Consider the following 17,798-nt stretch of genomic DNA (forward strand, 5'->3'; position numbering starts at 1 on the left):
CAGAGATACTTATTGCTGAATTTTACATTACATGATAGATGATCCCAGTGGCTTATGATCTGGCCATCATATATTTCTCTTCTTCCCTTTCTCTGTAATATTCTGCATCAAGAATGTAAAATATAATAACAGAATTTTAGTGGTGGAAGGGCCAGAGAAATCATACAGACTAATGCCCATCTTCTACAGTCAGAGCAACGAAGTCCAGCAAAGTTAGATGATGTTCCTAAGCTCCATCCATGTTGTCCCAAATGGCAAAATGGCATTCTTTTGTATGGCTGTGTAATATGCTATTGTATATACATCACCTCTTCTTTATTCATTCACCTATGGATGGACACTTAGGTTGCCATTTTCTTGGCTATTATAAATACTGCTAAAATGAACATAGGGATGCATATATCTTCTCAAATTAGTGTTTTTGTTTTCTTTGGAAAAATACCTGAAAGTAGAATTGCTTAATCATATGGTGATTGTGTTTTTAATTTTTTGAGGAACCTCCATACTGATTTCCACAGGGGCCATATCAATTTATATTCCCACCAATAGTGCACGAGGGCTCCCTCTCCTCAACATCCTCACCGATACTTGTTATTTCTTGTCTTTTTGATAATAGCCATTCTGACAAGTGTGAGTGATATCTCACGGTAGTTTTGATTTGCATTCCCCTGATGATGAGTGATATTGAGCATCTTTTCATGTGTCTGTTGGCCATCTGTATGTCTTCTTTGGAAAAAATGTCTGTTCAGGTCCTTTGCTCATTTTTAAAATCAGGTTTTCTTCTTTTTTTTTTTTATGTTGAGTTGTATAAGACAAATTTGGATACAAATCTCTTATCAGATATATCAAGATATGCAGGTATCTTCTATTCAGAAGGGTGTCTTTTCAGTTTGTTGATAGTTTTCCTTTGCTGTGCAAAAACTTTTGAGTTTGATTTGGTCCTATTTGTTTATTTTTGCTTTTGTTTCCCTTGCCTGAGGAGACATCCAAAAAAAAATTATTCCTAAGACTGATGTCAAAGAGTATACTGCCTATGTTTTCTTCTACGAGTTTTGTGGTTTTGGGTCTTACATTTATGTCTTTAACCCATTTTGAGTTTATTTTATACATATATTGTGAGAAAGTAGTCCATTTTGATTCTCTGACACATAGCTTTGCAGTTTCCCCAACATCATTTATAGAAGAGGCTGTCTTTTCCCCACTATATTTTTTTGCCTCCTGTGTTATAGATGAATTGACCATGTAAGTATGGGCTTATTTCTGCTATTCTGTTCCACTGATCTATGTGTCTGTTTTTGTGCCAGGACTACACTGTCTTGATTACTGTAGCTTTGTAGTATCATCTGAAATCAGGAACTGTGATACCTCCAGCTTTGTTCTTCTTTCTCAAGATTGTTTGGCTATTTAGGGCCTTTTGTGTTTCCATACAAAGTTTAGAATTATTTGTTCTAGTTCTATGAAAAATGCCATTGGTATTTTGATAGGGATTGCCTTGAATTTGTAGATTACCTTGGGGAGTATGATAATTTTAACAAGATTTATTCTTCTAATCCATGAGCATGGTATATCTTTCCATTTGTTCATGTCATCTTGAATTCCTTTCATTAATGTCTTATAATTTTCTGAGTACAAGTATTTATCTCCTTGGTTAGATTTATTCCTAGGTATTTTATTCTTTTTGATGCAACTGTAAATGAGATCATTTTCTTAATTTCTTTTTCTGATAGTTCATTGTTAGTGTACAGAAATTCAACAGATACAGATTTCTATATATTAATTTTGTATCCTGCAACTTTACTGAACTCATTTATTATTTCTAACAGTTTTTTTTTTTGAGGCACATTTTAGTTTCTGATGTAAATTTGGCCAAACTTTTTTTTTCCTTTTAGAGTTGTTTCACACTTTACTCCTTATGCCACCTGGAGCTTACTTTTGCGAGGAAAGAAATCAATCATAACAGCACGATGGATTGAATACTCTGCCCTTTCTCCTGATTTACAATGCTAATCCTATCATATGTCAAATTTCCATATATGCAAGGTTTCTCTAGTCTGATCCTACAATCTTCCCTGTACCAATACTTCACTGTTTTGATTATTACGGTTTTAAAAATGCATCTTAATATGTAGTTTAGATAAATCTCTTTTCCCCTTCTACTCCAAATTTATCTTAGGTACCTGTATAGTTTTATTCTTTCATATAAATTTTTGAATAAGTTTATTAGTTCCTGTTGAGGTTTACATTAGCATTGCACTGAGTTTACAAATTCATGTGGAGGAAACTGAAAATTGTTATAATGTTGTCTTCATGTTCATTAACATATTATAATTCTGCATTTATCCCTATCTTTTTTCATGTCCTTCAATAAAGTTTATTCCTCTCAATAGATGCCTTACAGATTTTATTAGTTTCATTCATAGATACCTTCAAAAAATCTATTTTTGATACTCACTTCTGTATTCATTTAATTCCAAAAGTCCATATCCTTTTTCATTAAATTATGATGTATTAGATAAAATATAAGATTATCATTTTAATAGAATAAATTAAATATTATTTTGGTGATAGTAAGGCCCTTGCTTATACATTATGGCAAAAATATCCTGGGAGTTTACTTAAATATGTAAAATAGACAATTTAAAATTTCTTTAAATTATTCATGATATATTAAAAATGTTAAATCTCTCATGTATTATCATTTGAAGAATACTCCTTTTGAAAAACACATAAATATTTATGTAGATAACACCTTTTCATTTCAATATAAGAAAGCCCAATTAGAGAATCATAACTTTAGTAGTTTGTGTTTGCGTCTTTCTAACCTGTAGTGTAAATTAATTTAATGAAATTAACTATATATTTCATTGTGAACCTAAGGTGAATTAGCATTTGTACAACTGAATCTCTCTCTCTGGAACTATGTAAACACATTTTTGTGAAGTTATTACAAGGCTTAAATGATAAAAGTTGTGAAAATCCTTAAAGTTATAAATATTTTAACATATGGTATGATTAGTCTTATGTTAAATAGCAGTACAACCTACGTACCTTTCATTAATTCTGGTTCTTTAAAATCTGTTTATGAAAATAATTAATTTCTCACCCTCATACCTGCTTTGCATCCAGTATTCCTCACATCAGTTGATGACAGTACTCAAACCAGAAACTCTGAAGTAATTATTGACTCCATCCTCTCTCTTCCCTTTCAAGAATCCAGTTAGGAAACTTCATCAATTTAACTTCTAAGTGATTTTCTCTCACTTTCACTATCAATTATTACTCAGTTTTCTAGATCAGACAGTCCCCTTTCTGGCCATTTCTTTTTGGCCTCTTTCATCAGCTTGTCCTCTTCCTTCTCCTAATTAGTAAATGTCAAGGCCTCAGGCCTGCTTTTCATCCTCCTACCTCTCACTCTCAGCTTCCTTCTCTTCCACTGTCAGGGCTTCAGTTATAGGATGAAGACTCCTACCCTTCCATCTCCAGCTTGGACCTCTTTTATGATTTCCTGACTTGTATGCCTAGGAGTCTACTCAATATCTCTACTTGGATGTTCGATAGAAACCTCAAACCTAAATAGTCCCCATTGAATTTGTTATTTCCCTGCAAATCTTTTACTCTTTCACCATTCTTTAACCAGGTGCTTCAACCAGAAACCTGGGAAATCATCTTAACTACTCCTTTTCCCTCCCTCTCCAAATCCTTTTGATTCTACCTCTTAGATCTCTTTTGACTCTTCAGCCCTGTTACCAACACTTGATACAAGTCTATCATCTTTCTTGGACACCTTAGAAGCCACACTCTCTGAACAGCTTCTCCAGCTCTCCTCCGACCATTATACTCTCTACATTGTCACTAGATCTAATGTAAATCCTCCAGAGCTTCCCCATTGCCTAGAGAATAATGTTCAAACTCTCTGGCACAACACAGTAAGGCTTTGCATCATGTGACCCCTGTCTAACTCTTCAGGTTAAACTCTCCACTTTCCTGCATTTGATGCTCAAGAAATATCTGAACTACTTGTAGCTCATGTCACATTTCAGGACTTTTACATGTGTTCTTCTCTCTGCTTGGGATGATTTTACCTATATCCACCTGTTCACTCCTGTCCAACCTCCCCAACTGTCTCAGTTATCATCTTTCTTGTGGATCTGCTGACTCCTCACTTTTCGACACCAAAACTAATCGTGACTTCCTCCTCATCAGGTCTGTGAGGTATATATCTTTGTATATTTGGAATAACAAAAAGCTTATCTGACTTTCAAAAAAATAATTTCTCATAAATACCAAAAGCATTTGTGCTAAGTAAAAGGTCATCTGCTTCCTTTCATACATCTACTTATCCCACTAAGAAGTAGCTATTTTACTTTGTTTTTGTAAAAATGAGATTCTGTCCTAATATAGTGTTCTACATTTTTTCTTTTTAAGAATAATGATTTTGATGGTACTGCTATAAAGATAACTTCATTAAACCTTGATCCTTGGCCTACGTTAATTTCTGAGTGGTGAAAAGCAGACTACAATTCTAAAGTACAGACAGCAAAGTGTAGCAGAAAAATGATGGACAGATTTCAAAACTCAAGTTCTACCACAGAAGACACCTTGAATGCAAGTGTAAGTTACTGAATATGCCTGTGTCTCAGTTTCCTCCCCTATAATGTAGCAATTCTAGTATTTCACAAGGCTGCTGAGAAGATTCAATGAGAGTATATGAAAATGCCTGCTTCAATAATTTCTTTTGCTTTCTAAAATTTAAAGTCTTAAAACCCAAAGTCTAAAATCATATAAATTCCCATCAGAAAATTTCCAATCATGTCTTTAAACCTCAAGAGAACAAAAATGACTTGTTCCACTGAGAACAACAAGGGGAAAAAGAGTATAAGTTATACAAATCAATTCCATGTTCCTTGGTATTTTTGGATAATTGACCTCTTTGAGAATCTGAAGAAGGTATGGATTTCCCCCTTAGACTATTTCTTGTAAAAATTCAAATAATTTATATACAAAAAATTTTAGATACAATTAATTTTATTGCATTGGAAAATGATTTCTTTCATATTACCTGCTACGGACTGAACTGCAATCTCTCAAAATTTGTATGTTGAAGCTCTAATTCCCAATGTGACTATATGGAGATAGGGTCTTTAGGAGCTAATTAAGGTTAAAGGAGAAGATAAGGGTTGGGCCCTAATCTGATTGGGCTGTGGCTTTATAAGAAGAGTAAGTGATCTCCCCATCATGTGAGAACAATGAGAAGGTAGCCATCTGTCAGCTAGAAATAGAGGTCTTGCCAGAACTTAACCATGCTAGCACTCTGATCTTGGATTTCTAGCCTCCAAAACTATGAGAAAATGTATGTATATTTTTTGTTTAAGCCACCTAGTCTATAGTTTCTTGTTATGGCAGCCTGAGCAGACTACTACATTGCCATATTTAAAAAAAAAATCAGTATTTATAAAAACCGAAGCATTTTCCCTCATTTTAAACCAAAATCAATGGCCATTTTCTGTTGTTTAAAATAAATTTTAAAATTTTACAAACTAAAACAGAAACTAAAATTTAATTCTATACAAAAGAACATTTCAATTACAAGGCTGCTACTGTTTGGCTTGAATAAAGAAGTCACATGATGGCCTGGTTTTTGGATATGGTGACTTGAATATCATCTTTAGTATCTAAGAAGGTTATGCCTTTCTGTTTTAATGAAAAGAAGTTGTGAAAACTCTGAGACTCGGGAAAGGTATGTGGTAACAAATATAATCACAGCTCCCATAGCTTACTTTGCCAGACGATGCTAGGTGTGTGCAAGGAACCTAAGATTTCTCTAAGACTCTTAAAATTGAATTCTTATCACTCACTGTTTTGATACAATATCACAAGTAAAAGGATTACAAATCCAAATTACAATTTTAAGGTTTCTGGGTGGAGATAATCTGCAAGAGCTCTAAGGTTTTTCTAAAGAGAAAACTCCAGAGGAACTGACAAGGCTTTCCATTCATGACTAGCCTACAGAACAACTTCCTCCAGCAGCTAGAAAATTCACAAGGTTGTCTACTTTTGCCTACTTCAGAGCTACAGCTTGGTTAAAAAGGGCTCATGATTTTTCTACCAAATCCATAATAATGACTGTTCAGTCTTGAATTGGAATAGTTATGTTCACTCATAAAGGCCCAAATATCCCCAAGTAAATCAAGTCATAACTAAACTCTTCCTTGTAATAAACTCTCTTCTCTTAAAAAGCAAAACTCCTGTCCAGAGTTTAACCTAGCAAAGGAAAAATTTCTATTGTGATTCTTTTTCTCATAAAATCTTGTTCTCAGAATAGTGACTATTTCTGTGGTAGCAGCCAAGGCTTCTTTTAGGGCTTTTGGAAGTCTTCAATGCCATTATGTGCTGATGAAAAAAAACCAATGCATAATTGCAATGGGTAGAGCTCCTTTCTTCTCTGAGGCAGTACAAGCATGCATGTTGCTAAGTTTGGAAGATATGCCATCTGTTCACAGAGTACCAAAATCTTCTTTAGAGTAAAAAAAAATTTCTTCTGGTAGTTATTTTGGAAAAGATATTTAACACTCTTTCAAAGATGGTGATAGCCACTCATGTTAACAGTTTTTATAATTTCCACAGGAGATCACATATTCAGGATTTTTCTTTGTGTTAATATGCATATTAAGAGATAAAAACTAGAAACTAATTCTTTAGAGCAGTATCAGTAGCTTTAGCAAGTTGTGTTCTGGAGGGAAATGGGAGAGTTTCCATTCCCTCAAAACCTACTTCAAAATATTGAAATGAATGATAGCAAACCTAAAATGGATGACATCATCTGAGATTTGACATAAATTTACTTCTGCACCACGCTAAGACAGTTTAAATACTGTTAGTACACCAAGCTTAAACGTCTTTCCAAGTTCACATGGCTGCTTTTCTTGGCAATGTGAAAGTCAAGCATACAGACTCTTTCAAAAAAAGGCTTTTGTGGTGAAACAAGTTCAACCATATTTTCGTATTTTCAAACTGAAACTTCTACTTCCAAAAATAATTCAAACTGTAGGACATATTTTTAAAATGGGAAAATAAAAGAGTGTTTCTGTTTTCCCTAACTTCACATTTAGGTTGGTGAGAACTCTGCCCACATTAAAATACAGGCTTTTTGTTCTATCATTTTTGGTGATTAAGTAGTTTCATTACGTTCTTTTTTTTTTTTTTTTTTTTTTTTGCTGTCAAGTTTTGAAAAGTTGGAATTAAACATAGTGGTGGGATGTTTGTGCCCTCAATATGATGATGACAATAATTACAGAATTTTCAACTGTGTGTAAGAATGGCCATTAATAACAAAACATGATTTAAAAAAAAAAATCTTCCCTTTCCCCAAAACTATTTTAAAAGTAATAGGAAAAACTCTACATAAAAGAACCTTTACATGTCAATATTAAGAAGACAATCACTTTTTTTAAATGGGCGAAAAGTTTGGGTACTTCATTAAAGAAAATATCTGAATGGTTAACAAGCACATTAAAAGATGCTCAACATCTCAGTCATCAGTGAAATGCAAATTAAAACCTCAATGAAATAATACTACAAATCCACGAGAATGTTTATAATCAAGAAGATTGGACCACACCAAGTATTGGGGAGGATGTGGGGAAACTGGAACACTTACAAATTTATGGTAGGAATGCAAAGTGGTACAATCACTTTGGAAAATAGTTCTGCAGTTGCTTAAAAAGTTATGCACACATTTAACATATGACCCAGTCATTTCACCCCTAAGTATCTTCCCAAGAGAAATGAAAACATATGTCCATACAAAGACTTACAAGCAAATGTTGACAGTGGCATTACTCTTAATAGTCCAAGATGGAAAACAATCCAAATGTCTTTCGTTTGGGGAATGAATAAACAAAACGTGTATTTTGTTTATTTCCACATACTAGAATACCACTCAGCAATAAAAATGAAAAACTACAATATATACTACAATATGTATAAACCTCAAGGCATCAGGATATGTAAAAGAAGCTAGATGCAAAAGACTACATAGTGTATGAATCCATTTATATGACATTTTTAGAAAAGGTTTAACTATAGAGACAGAAAGTAGATCAGTGTTTGCCTGGGGCTTAGGGTGGTAGCAGCAATTGACTGCAAAACAGGAACAAGAGAATTTTTAGGGTGAAGGAAGTTGTCAAAAGCTGGATAAGCTGGATTGTTATGATGCTTGCACGATGATAAATGAATTTTATGGTATATAAAAAATATATATCAATAAAGTTTTTAAAAAAGTAACAGGACAAAAACCAAAGGAAAAAATTGGGGCATATATCCAGTTCCCCAAACCATCCATAGACCTTACTTAGGTTAAGAATTTATATATAGTATCTATATTTGGGTTAGTTAAACATATGATTATTTATTATTAAACAAGAATTTTCAATAACTGTTCCTTACTAAAATTATCTGAACTCAAACAATTTTTGAAGGGGAATCTTACATCTTTTGTTAACTACAAAATAAACACAACTTTCTACAATTCTTAATACAGGGCTAATCTGAGTAGCATTACATTTCTGGATAGAGAAATGAAAGCAGTCAAAAGAGACTATCTTCCTTGCTCTTACTGTAGCTCACCTATAGTGGACATGTATCCTTATGCTATTTAAAGTTGCCAGGACAACTCTGGCCATCCCCTTCTCATTCTGCAAAGTTTCATGGGTTGGATGATAAAGTATACAGTCACCCTGTCTATAGAAGAATTATTCTCATCCTTAACTTTATTAATATGAAGGGGAACCCCCGAAGGCTTTGAAGGCCTTTAAACAGGTATAAAACATACAATTATAAAAATTTCATTAGTCACTTTACAGTTGAAGATCTGGAGCACAGAGAAATTAAAATGAGAAGCCCCAAACCACATTATTTTAGATTAGGGGCCATTAACACTACCACAAACACTCTTTATAAAATAAGTTTCTGAGGAATAAGTACTATTTCTGTTGGATAAGTACAATTTTTTTCTCTTGGAGGTGATAATTATTACTATCTTCATTTTACAGATAAGGAAGGAGGTTTTAAGAAGTTGATTACTTTGCCTAAGGCTAAAAGGTGGTTAAGTGGTGGAACTGGGATGCAAATCTTGACTTCAAAGCTTGTCCCTTAACCTCTAAGTACAATGCCTCTCATGAAAGGGAACATAGGCATGAGTACGGGGATGTTCAAGTGCACCTGTGTACAGTGTAGCCAAAGCAGTTCTTGATTAAGGTCCATGAGACTAGGGATTCCATGAGTTGGTTTGAGAGTCTACATCACTAAGAAAGTATAGGTAAAATTTCCTATATGTATATATAAATTTTCTTCTAGAGAATGAATCTAGAGCTTTCACCAGATCCTTAAAATTATTTACAACACAAGAAAAATTAAGAACCTTTTAGTTTGCTTTGGTAGGGATGTTAAACATTTCAGATAATCTGTATATTTTATATCAGCTATCATAGTCATAACTAGAAGATTTGTCAAATAATACAATTAACAAGCAATTACTGGAGGCAGTATGTATTAGGTATATCTATTATATACTAGGGATATAAATATCACAATTACATAATGTGGTATTTTAGATTTTGCACTTAAGAAAAAAGAGGGTCAAGTCCTCATTTGATGTAGAATATGATCCAGCAGTCATGACAAGGAACAATGAATGATGATAGAGATGTTTACTACTGGTGGCTAAACTCTACTTAAGTGGCTGTGTATTAAGCAGAATTTTCTTACATGCTATACCAGCCTAAGGTAAAATTAATTTAGAAGTACAAAATAAGAAAGGTATATATTTTGCAGGTAATAAGGACACTGAGTTGCATCAAATGAAACAGATTTCTGCTTCTATTTCTTGATAGCTAATATGAGTTAGTTTACTTAAGAAAGGCAACAGTAATGGTAGGAATTTTGGGAGCCACTTTTTTTTTAAGTGTGTATCCTTTTACCTTTGTAAAAATATTGCCTTCAACCCCTCTTGCAACATAGGGGCTAAATGCTAGCATTTATGATCATTCAGCCAGATACCTCAGGACAACTGTACCCCCGTTACATTACTGAAATACTTCCATACAGATTAGTATGTAAGATAATAGTAACTGTATTATGTGGTAAAATTAATTATATAGATTTCAATATGAATTTATTAGTTCAAATTAGATGCCACTGAATATCATAACAACCACTGAGGGCACCAGTGTGCTGCTGCAGTGTGATTTAGTTGCCACTGAATATTTTAATACATATATACTGACACTGAATATATGAAAATTTCAGACAATATTAGAAAAGCAGTAATTTTTTAAATGAAATGCTGCTAGTTCAGCAAAAGCTGAGAGGATTCAGCACTATGAGCAATATTTTTTATATTGAGAGAAATTCTCTCTTTATTGAAACTATCCAATGATGTCACCCTGCAGTGGTAATGGAGGATGGTAATTGGACCTGGGAGTGGTGCTAGCACAGAAGTGAACAGCCCCTTTTGGATGTTTAATGGGCCAAGACAGCGCTATGAGCAAGAGTGATACCCACCTACTGCTTTGGAGGGGCCTATGGAGGCAGAGTAGGTGCCATGGGAAGGTGGTATGGTCCTCTGGCTCTCAGTCACATGGGAAGTACCGGCATCTGTATACATACTGAATTCTGACTGCAGACGACATACCTACTATCCTCAGCTACAATCAAGTGCGGAATGCTTTTTTAAATTTATATACTGATTTCACTTTATCAATTCTTTATGTCTCTAAGAGAGGAAAAAGAAAGCCAGGTGCTATTTTCACTGTTTTGATTCTGGACTATTTTTCCTTTCAACCTTACCATACGGCAAATGAGTAATCACAAATGGATATTTCCTCCAAGTTTAGAGGATTTAGCAAATATGAACATATTGTCTGCATATTCAGATAACTAAATAGCTTTGGGAGAGGTTCTGATAATGCTGCAAATACATATACTGATTAAAAATAGGGGATCCTATGACTTTCAAATGGCTCATCTGAAGCTTCTTCAATTTCAGGTGTCTGTGAATTTTCAGTATGCTCTTTCAATGGTTGCTATGCCTATGAATTAATGTTTATAAGGTTGAAGTTAGAGCTCTATCAAACTAAACTTTACACAGAGAAAATATGTTTAACAGTCAACCCTAAGCAAACAATCTAAACTGTAAATGTACAATGCTGGGTAAAAGAACTGACAAGAAGAGTTGTAAACATATCTCCTCCACTACTGTAAACAAAACTAAAGCTTAGATCCTGTTGCCAATTTGCAGCATCATAGAATTTTACATAGAACTGTATATGGTCCCTAAGCATCTGTTCATTTTGTCTCACATCAAAGAAGAGTATTACAGCCCTGAGTCTAAGGGAAGAAAAAAGGCAGCAGAAAAAGAAAAGGAAGCAGGTTTCAGACTTTGAATTGCTTCTTCTCTAGGCTCTGATGCCATGAAGGAGATGGAGTGTTTGATCATTATCCATAATATGACAATTCAATGGCTGGAACTGCCAAAGATGGTGCTTCTGTGCTCTTTGCATTAACAGGTTCGCCAATTTTAGAACATAAATGAGAAGAGTAGATAATATTATTCTGTGACCTCTGAAAACCTGCTGGGTCTATAACTTTTATTCCCTGATTTGTCCTCTGAATTCACTAGATCCTCATTCAAACTTTCTTCTTTAATACCCCTCCTTGCCGTTCTCTTTCTGACTCCAAGCCCACCTTACAAAGAGTTAAAGAAGAAAAGAAAAGCATTAGACATAAAAAATGGATTTGCCAAAACTCACCATCAGAGGGCACAACAGTACTGCAATAAACAACTCCCAAATTCTGCCAAGAAGAGAGTCTCTGGTGCACCTAGAAAATACAAAAAGACACATCCACTTGTCAGGACACAACAACAAATGTTATATGCATATGTGCATGTATATAACAAATAACAGCTTTGTAATTATTTAAATAATATTTATTTTTGGAGAAGAGTTTAAAAATACAGATAAAAGAAGTCTCTCAAACTCCTATCATCCTAAGATGACAGTGATGAACATTTTGGTTTGTTTTCAAAATTTCATACAAATACATTTACATACACACATATCACACGAACTGCTGTTTCATCTAGTTCTTTATGTACAAAATACTGGGTTTAAGTGCTATCAAGTCTAAACTAAGCTTTCTTGCTTCTTGGTCCTCTTGCTAGCTTTTAGACCTGCACTTCCTTCATGTCCTTTACTAGGTATGACACAGTTATTAAGTAGTTATATCACAAGTTTACTGTTACTGGGTAGACATCTAGTCTTTTTTTTTTAAACTTGGTCAGGCAACTTCACTCCTTAAGTAATCAATCACTACTATTTTCTGCATGTTAGAAGGAACTCACACTAACCTCTGCCTTTACTACCTCCTCAAAGAGTAGTGTCATTGTGGATTTAGGTTTGGAATTTAGGTTCTCACAATTAAACTACGTTTCAGAAAGAATGCTGGATATTTTCTGACTTGCCAAATGTTTAATTTATTATCCCTTTGTACATTTTACTTTCCTAGCCACAAAGAGTGTTAAAGGAGGAAGAAAAGAAGGTATTAACTGACAAGAAGGAAAGAGAATAAGGAAGGAAGGAAGGAAGAAAGGAAGGAAGGGAGGGGAGGGAGGGGACGAAGGAAGGAAGGGAGGAAGGAAGAGAGGGAGGGAGGGAGGGAGGGAGGGGAGGAAGGAAAAATTAGCCTCAGAGCCAGGTACTCCATCAGCCCAAAGAAAAATCATTTAGGACTCTATGACAATGCATACCTTAACACGACTAAGGTGTGTAACAGATTTTTACATCATTCCTGTGAGTATTGTTAATTTCCACCTCCTACAAACTTGAGAGAGCATGCAGAACATGAGATTTAGGAGTAATTTTAGTCAAAGTTAAGAAGTAGAAATCCAACTTACCTCTACCTATAACACAGCTATCCCATACACTGAATAATTCATTTCCTTCTTATTTGAAATGCTTCCTTTATAATTTTCCAAATACCTCTATGAATTTGGATCTTTTTCTGAATTTCTATTCTGTCCAATGATCTATCTGCTCATGACCTAGTAATTACATTGTTTTAACATTCTAGCTTTATATTTTTATATCTGGCAAGGTGGGCTATTACCCCCTTATTACTGTCCTTTAAGAATTTCCCGGCTATTCTTGCTTATTTGTTTCTCAATGTGAACTTTAGAATCAGTGTATCTAGTTACACACACACACACACACATACCCTCCCCCACACACACTCCTATTACTTTTAAAAGCAACATAACACAGTGATTAAAAGCAAGAATATATAATCACCCCTGAGTTCAGATTCTGATTCAGTACTTTATTCTAACTGCAACTTTTTCAAGTTCATTAGTCTCTTTGGGTCTCAGTTTCTTCACCAAAGAATGGACAAAGCATAATAGTAGCACCTACCACATAAAGTTGCTGTGAGGTCTAAATGATTAATACATATAAAGCATTTATAACAGTGCCTGGCATATAGTAAGTGCTCAATGAATGTTAGCTAGTTTTTTGTTTGCTTTGTTTGAAGTTGGTGTCTTATCAACTCCATGGATTAATATAAGGAAAATCACATCTATGTGATTTTTTAATCTTTTTACCAAAGAATCTTTTATGCCTTTCCATTTAAGTCTGTGTTCCTGAGAAGCATTTTAAGGTCTTCTTTATTCAGATCTTCTATGTCCTCTTCCCTAATGTAATGCTTTTTGTACTAAGTTTTGTCCAATATTAAGATCATGACCCCTGCAATTTTTTTCTTTTAGTTTGCAAGTGCCTGTTTTGTTTTTGACCATCCTTTACTTTGTTATTCTTCCTGGTTTTTTTGTTTAAGGAATGACTCTAGTTTTCTCTGGGATTTAATCTGGGATTCTTTTAATAGGAAAGTTTAGGCTATTTATACTTATTAATATAACATATATTTGATCTCCTTTCATTTATCAAATTTTGTTACAAAATTTTTATGCTTTTTGCTTTTATCGCTGCTCTTTCTTCTTAAAAAATAGCTTACTAAGTGGCTTGTGCTTGCTTTGTTTTAGTTATGCATGTACTTCTAATAATAATACAGAAGTTTATTTTTTTGTTTTAGTAGTTATTTCAGAAAAAGTCTAAGCTCTTTTAACTGCCTTTAAGGCCCAATATTATCTGATACCCTATTACCTCTATGACTTCACCTCCTACCACTCTGCTTCTCAGTCATTCTGCTTTAGCCCCTAGTCTCTTTGCTGCTTCTTGTATGCACGATCTATACTCTTGTTCCAGGACCTTTGCGACAGCTATCACCTCTGCTTTGAATACTGTTTCTCCAGATAACTACCAGGCTCCCTCACTTTCTTCACATCTTTGCTCACATTTCAGAATGAGGCCTGCTCTGGCCAACCCAATTTAAAGTGGCAATTCTGTCAACTGGTGTTCTCTCTCTATATGTATTTATATGTGTATATATATATTTTTTTACATATATTTGTATATATTTTCTATCTCTATTACGGGCAATGATGAATTTATGTCATTTCCCCTCCCTTCTACTATCCATTTTCATTTACTGTATTTATTTATTTACTATATAATTTTTCTTAGTGTCTGTCTATCTATCATCTACCTATTTATATATCTCCCCTCAACCCCACATACTTCTTTATCTGAATTCATTGGTTTTAAATGACATATTTTGACAGCTTGTTATAAAACATGAGGTTTCTACCACTTTACATCATTTTTGTCCCACACTCTTCCAACTTTTGTTAGTTATATCATTACTACATTGTCAAGGTTTTAAACATTCATACTCTGCTCTGCAAAGCCTAATTTTCACATTTGTTTTAGTCTTAATTTTCTAGATCAATGGACTCCATGCTTACTACCAATACTTTAACTATCATTTTTCTTTTCATTTCTTGGTGGCTTAACTTCATCCTACAGAGGTAGGGCTCATGAGAGCTAAATTCCCTGAAGCTTGGCATGTTAAAAAATCTTCTTTGCCTTCGTATTGAACGATTATTCAGATTGGCACAAGATTCCTAAGTTAATCTTTCCTTGAGGACTTTGTACGTAGTGTTAGGGTAGAATGCTGCTTTGGAGAAGTGAGGCCAGCTACTTATTTTGGAGAACTGAGTTCTCTCAGCTTTGTTGGAGATTGACAAGCGTATCACAGGCGTCCTCTCTCAGGGTCATCTCACACCCTCATCTGACCTTCCTGAGATCTGGCAGCCATTCCTCATATATTGTGCTTTGGGACTGCAGAGATCTCTGGTTGTGCTGAAAATGGAGCCTGTACTTCTGTTTCTTCTTCTCTTACCTATTTTAAAGTGATTCCAAGAGAAGGGAGGAAGTGTTGCCTTTACTGGGCCATTATTTATTTAAGTAGCAGCTTTTTCATATGGACTTTAAAAATATAGACAGAAGGGGAGAGCACAGTGTGATGAATTTCTTCCACGTACCCATCACCTGCTTCTGTATTTACCAACATTTTGTCTAACATGGTTCATCTATATCCACCCAGGTTTTTTCCAGAGTATCTTAAAGGAAATTCCAATCATCATATTGCTTTACCTGAGAATATTTTGGTATACATCTACTAAGCCATTTTCAAACAGGAAATCCTCTATCCTCTATGATTTTTACACATTATCCTCAACAATAATAAAAGATGTCTTGTGGGGCAGAGAAATGCATAAATACATGGCTGCTTATGAATATTATTTGTTAGAATGTTATAGAACACAGTTGGCAGGGCAGGTACCTGTTTTTGTAAATGAAGTTTTACTAGAACACAACCAAGCTCATTTATTTATTTATTATCTACAGCTCATTTATCCACTTTCATATTACAACAACAGAATTGAGTAGTTGTGTAGTTGCAGGAGAGGTGAGTAGTTGCAACAGAGACCATGTGGCCCACAAAACCTGAAATATTTACCATATGGCCCTTTAAGAAAATGTTTGTTGAGCTTTGCTGTAGAACCCCACCTCTGTAGTTTTGAGATATTTCACTTTCCCAAAGTCCTTCCCAGTCACTTCTATAATGACACTGGCAATGACAAAATATTACTTAAGTGTTCACAAACACACACATAAGTCCTTTGCTTTCTTTAAACCTTCTAATAGCCTATAATATGATAAGGCCAAAAGAAACAAAAATGATTTTGTTTTTGCTTTTTTTCTTTGAAATATGGCAACAATAATAACAACAAACAAAAGCAAAACAAAGACAAAAGAAAAAAAGAGGAAAAGAACATAAGTGCTCGAGACCAAAGACACACGGGTATTCTATAAACTGTACTCCATGACTCCCTTAGATTTAATATATTTTTTAAATTGTATATTCTTAATAAATCACAAGAAAAGAGATTTTAATAAATACTTAACTGATGTTGAACATTTAAAAAATATGTCAAGAAGTTAAAAAAAGAAAAGCATTCAGGCAAATGGCATGTATTATCCATATATTTATATTTTATAGGTAGAGAACAAGATTAGAGTTAAGAAAGTAAATATTCAGAATGTGCAGAAATCATCAGAGAAAGAGTAAATCTCTGGGCAATCAATGCCAAATGAACAAGGTGAATGGGTGTCGACACGGTCCCTTGAAAAGAAAATGTAAGTTTATATTTTTAGTTTGAGATAGTCCACATCCTTGGTAAGTAACTTGAGAACTTCTAGGAAAAATGGGGGGGGGGGGGTGCTTCTAGTGAAAGTAAAATATAACATCTGCCCTGGTATTACAACCATTTCCTTTAAATCTTAACCTCAGGAGAAGAAAAAAGAAAAATTATCAGGTCAGAATCTGACTATAAAACACTATAACTTTATTTTCCCAAGTCATAAGATCCAAGATAATTAAAAAATCAAGCTTTAGTATTATAAAAAGACATTCCATGTCCCTAGAGTGAATTATTAAATTCAAGTCAAAACTTACTTTAAAATTCTATCATAAATTATGCAATTTCCCCTACACTCACCTTTCATTGTTCAGAAGAGCAAACTCAGCAATATATTCCTGCAAGTAACTTGGGAAGACTGTCAATACTCCCAAATACTCACAGCCAGTTAGACATTAGACCAGAGAGGGGAAACAGAAAAGAGAAAGAGAGAAAAGAAAGAAAGAAAGAGGAAAAGGGTAGTTCCTTATTGACCCAGTTTCCTTTATTTTACAAAAATCCGAAACCTAATTTCATTAGGAAACAAGTAACTATTACTTATGTCAAGCTATATATAAATACTATTTAATTATGTCAAACAGCTTCAGATGGAATAACCATATATATTTATAAATATATTTGTCCATGGCTAAAACCTTGTTATAAATAGCCTCACTATACCACGAGTTTAGATGTCAAATGATATTCCATTGTTAATTTCCCCTAGTATAACAAGGAATGGTTATGAGAATGGATCCTCTCAATTCATGTTCCAAAAGTTTCATTTCTTTAAGACCAGAGTACCCACGTGTCAACAATTTTGCCAAACCTATCTCTAGAATCCAGTGCTTATGAGCAAACTAGGACTTACAGTGTAAAACTATTTCACTTGTTCTAAAGCAAAACGTACCTATAATAGCTTCTACAATTTCGCATCAGTTTTGTCCACATATTTATCGATATAATAAACCTATTGAAGCATTACATCAACAATAATTCTGCACTACTTCAATTCTACCAATATACTAAAATAAGCACCATGGCTTCAAACCCTCATGATCTGATATAGGAGAAAACACTGTAGTTAGAAGAGTTGGGGCTAGTTCCA

At 34.1% G+C, this 17,798-nt stretch overlaps 1 protein-coding gene across 3 annotated transcripts in view; it reads right to left on the minus strand.

Annotated features, from left to right (window-relative positions):
* Window positions 1-17,798, minus strand: part of MCU (mitochondrial calcium uniporter) — a 199,182-nt gene that overhangs the window by 22,235 nt on the left and 159,149 nt on the right. For all 3 annotated transcript variants that reach the window (XM_032469877.1, XM_032469875.1, XM_032469876.1), the window contains one exon: window positions 11,808-11,877. In XM_032469877.1, coding sequence (XP_032325768.1) covers window positions 11,808-11,877 — 70 coding nt within the window. The remainder of the gene's footprint in view (window positions 1-11,807; window positions 11,878-17,798) is intronic.

This window comes from Camelus ferus, chromosome 29, assembly GCF_009834535.1.
Source record: "Camelus ferus isolate YT-003-E chromosome 29, BCGSAC_Cfer_1.0, whole genome shotgun sequence".
Lineage (NCBI taxonomy): Eukaryota > Metazoa > Chordata > Mammalia > Artiodactyla > Camelidae > Camelus > Camelus ferus.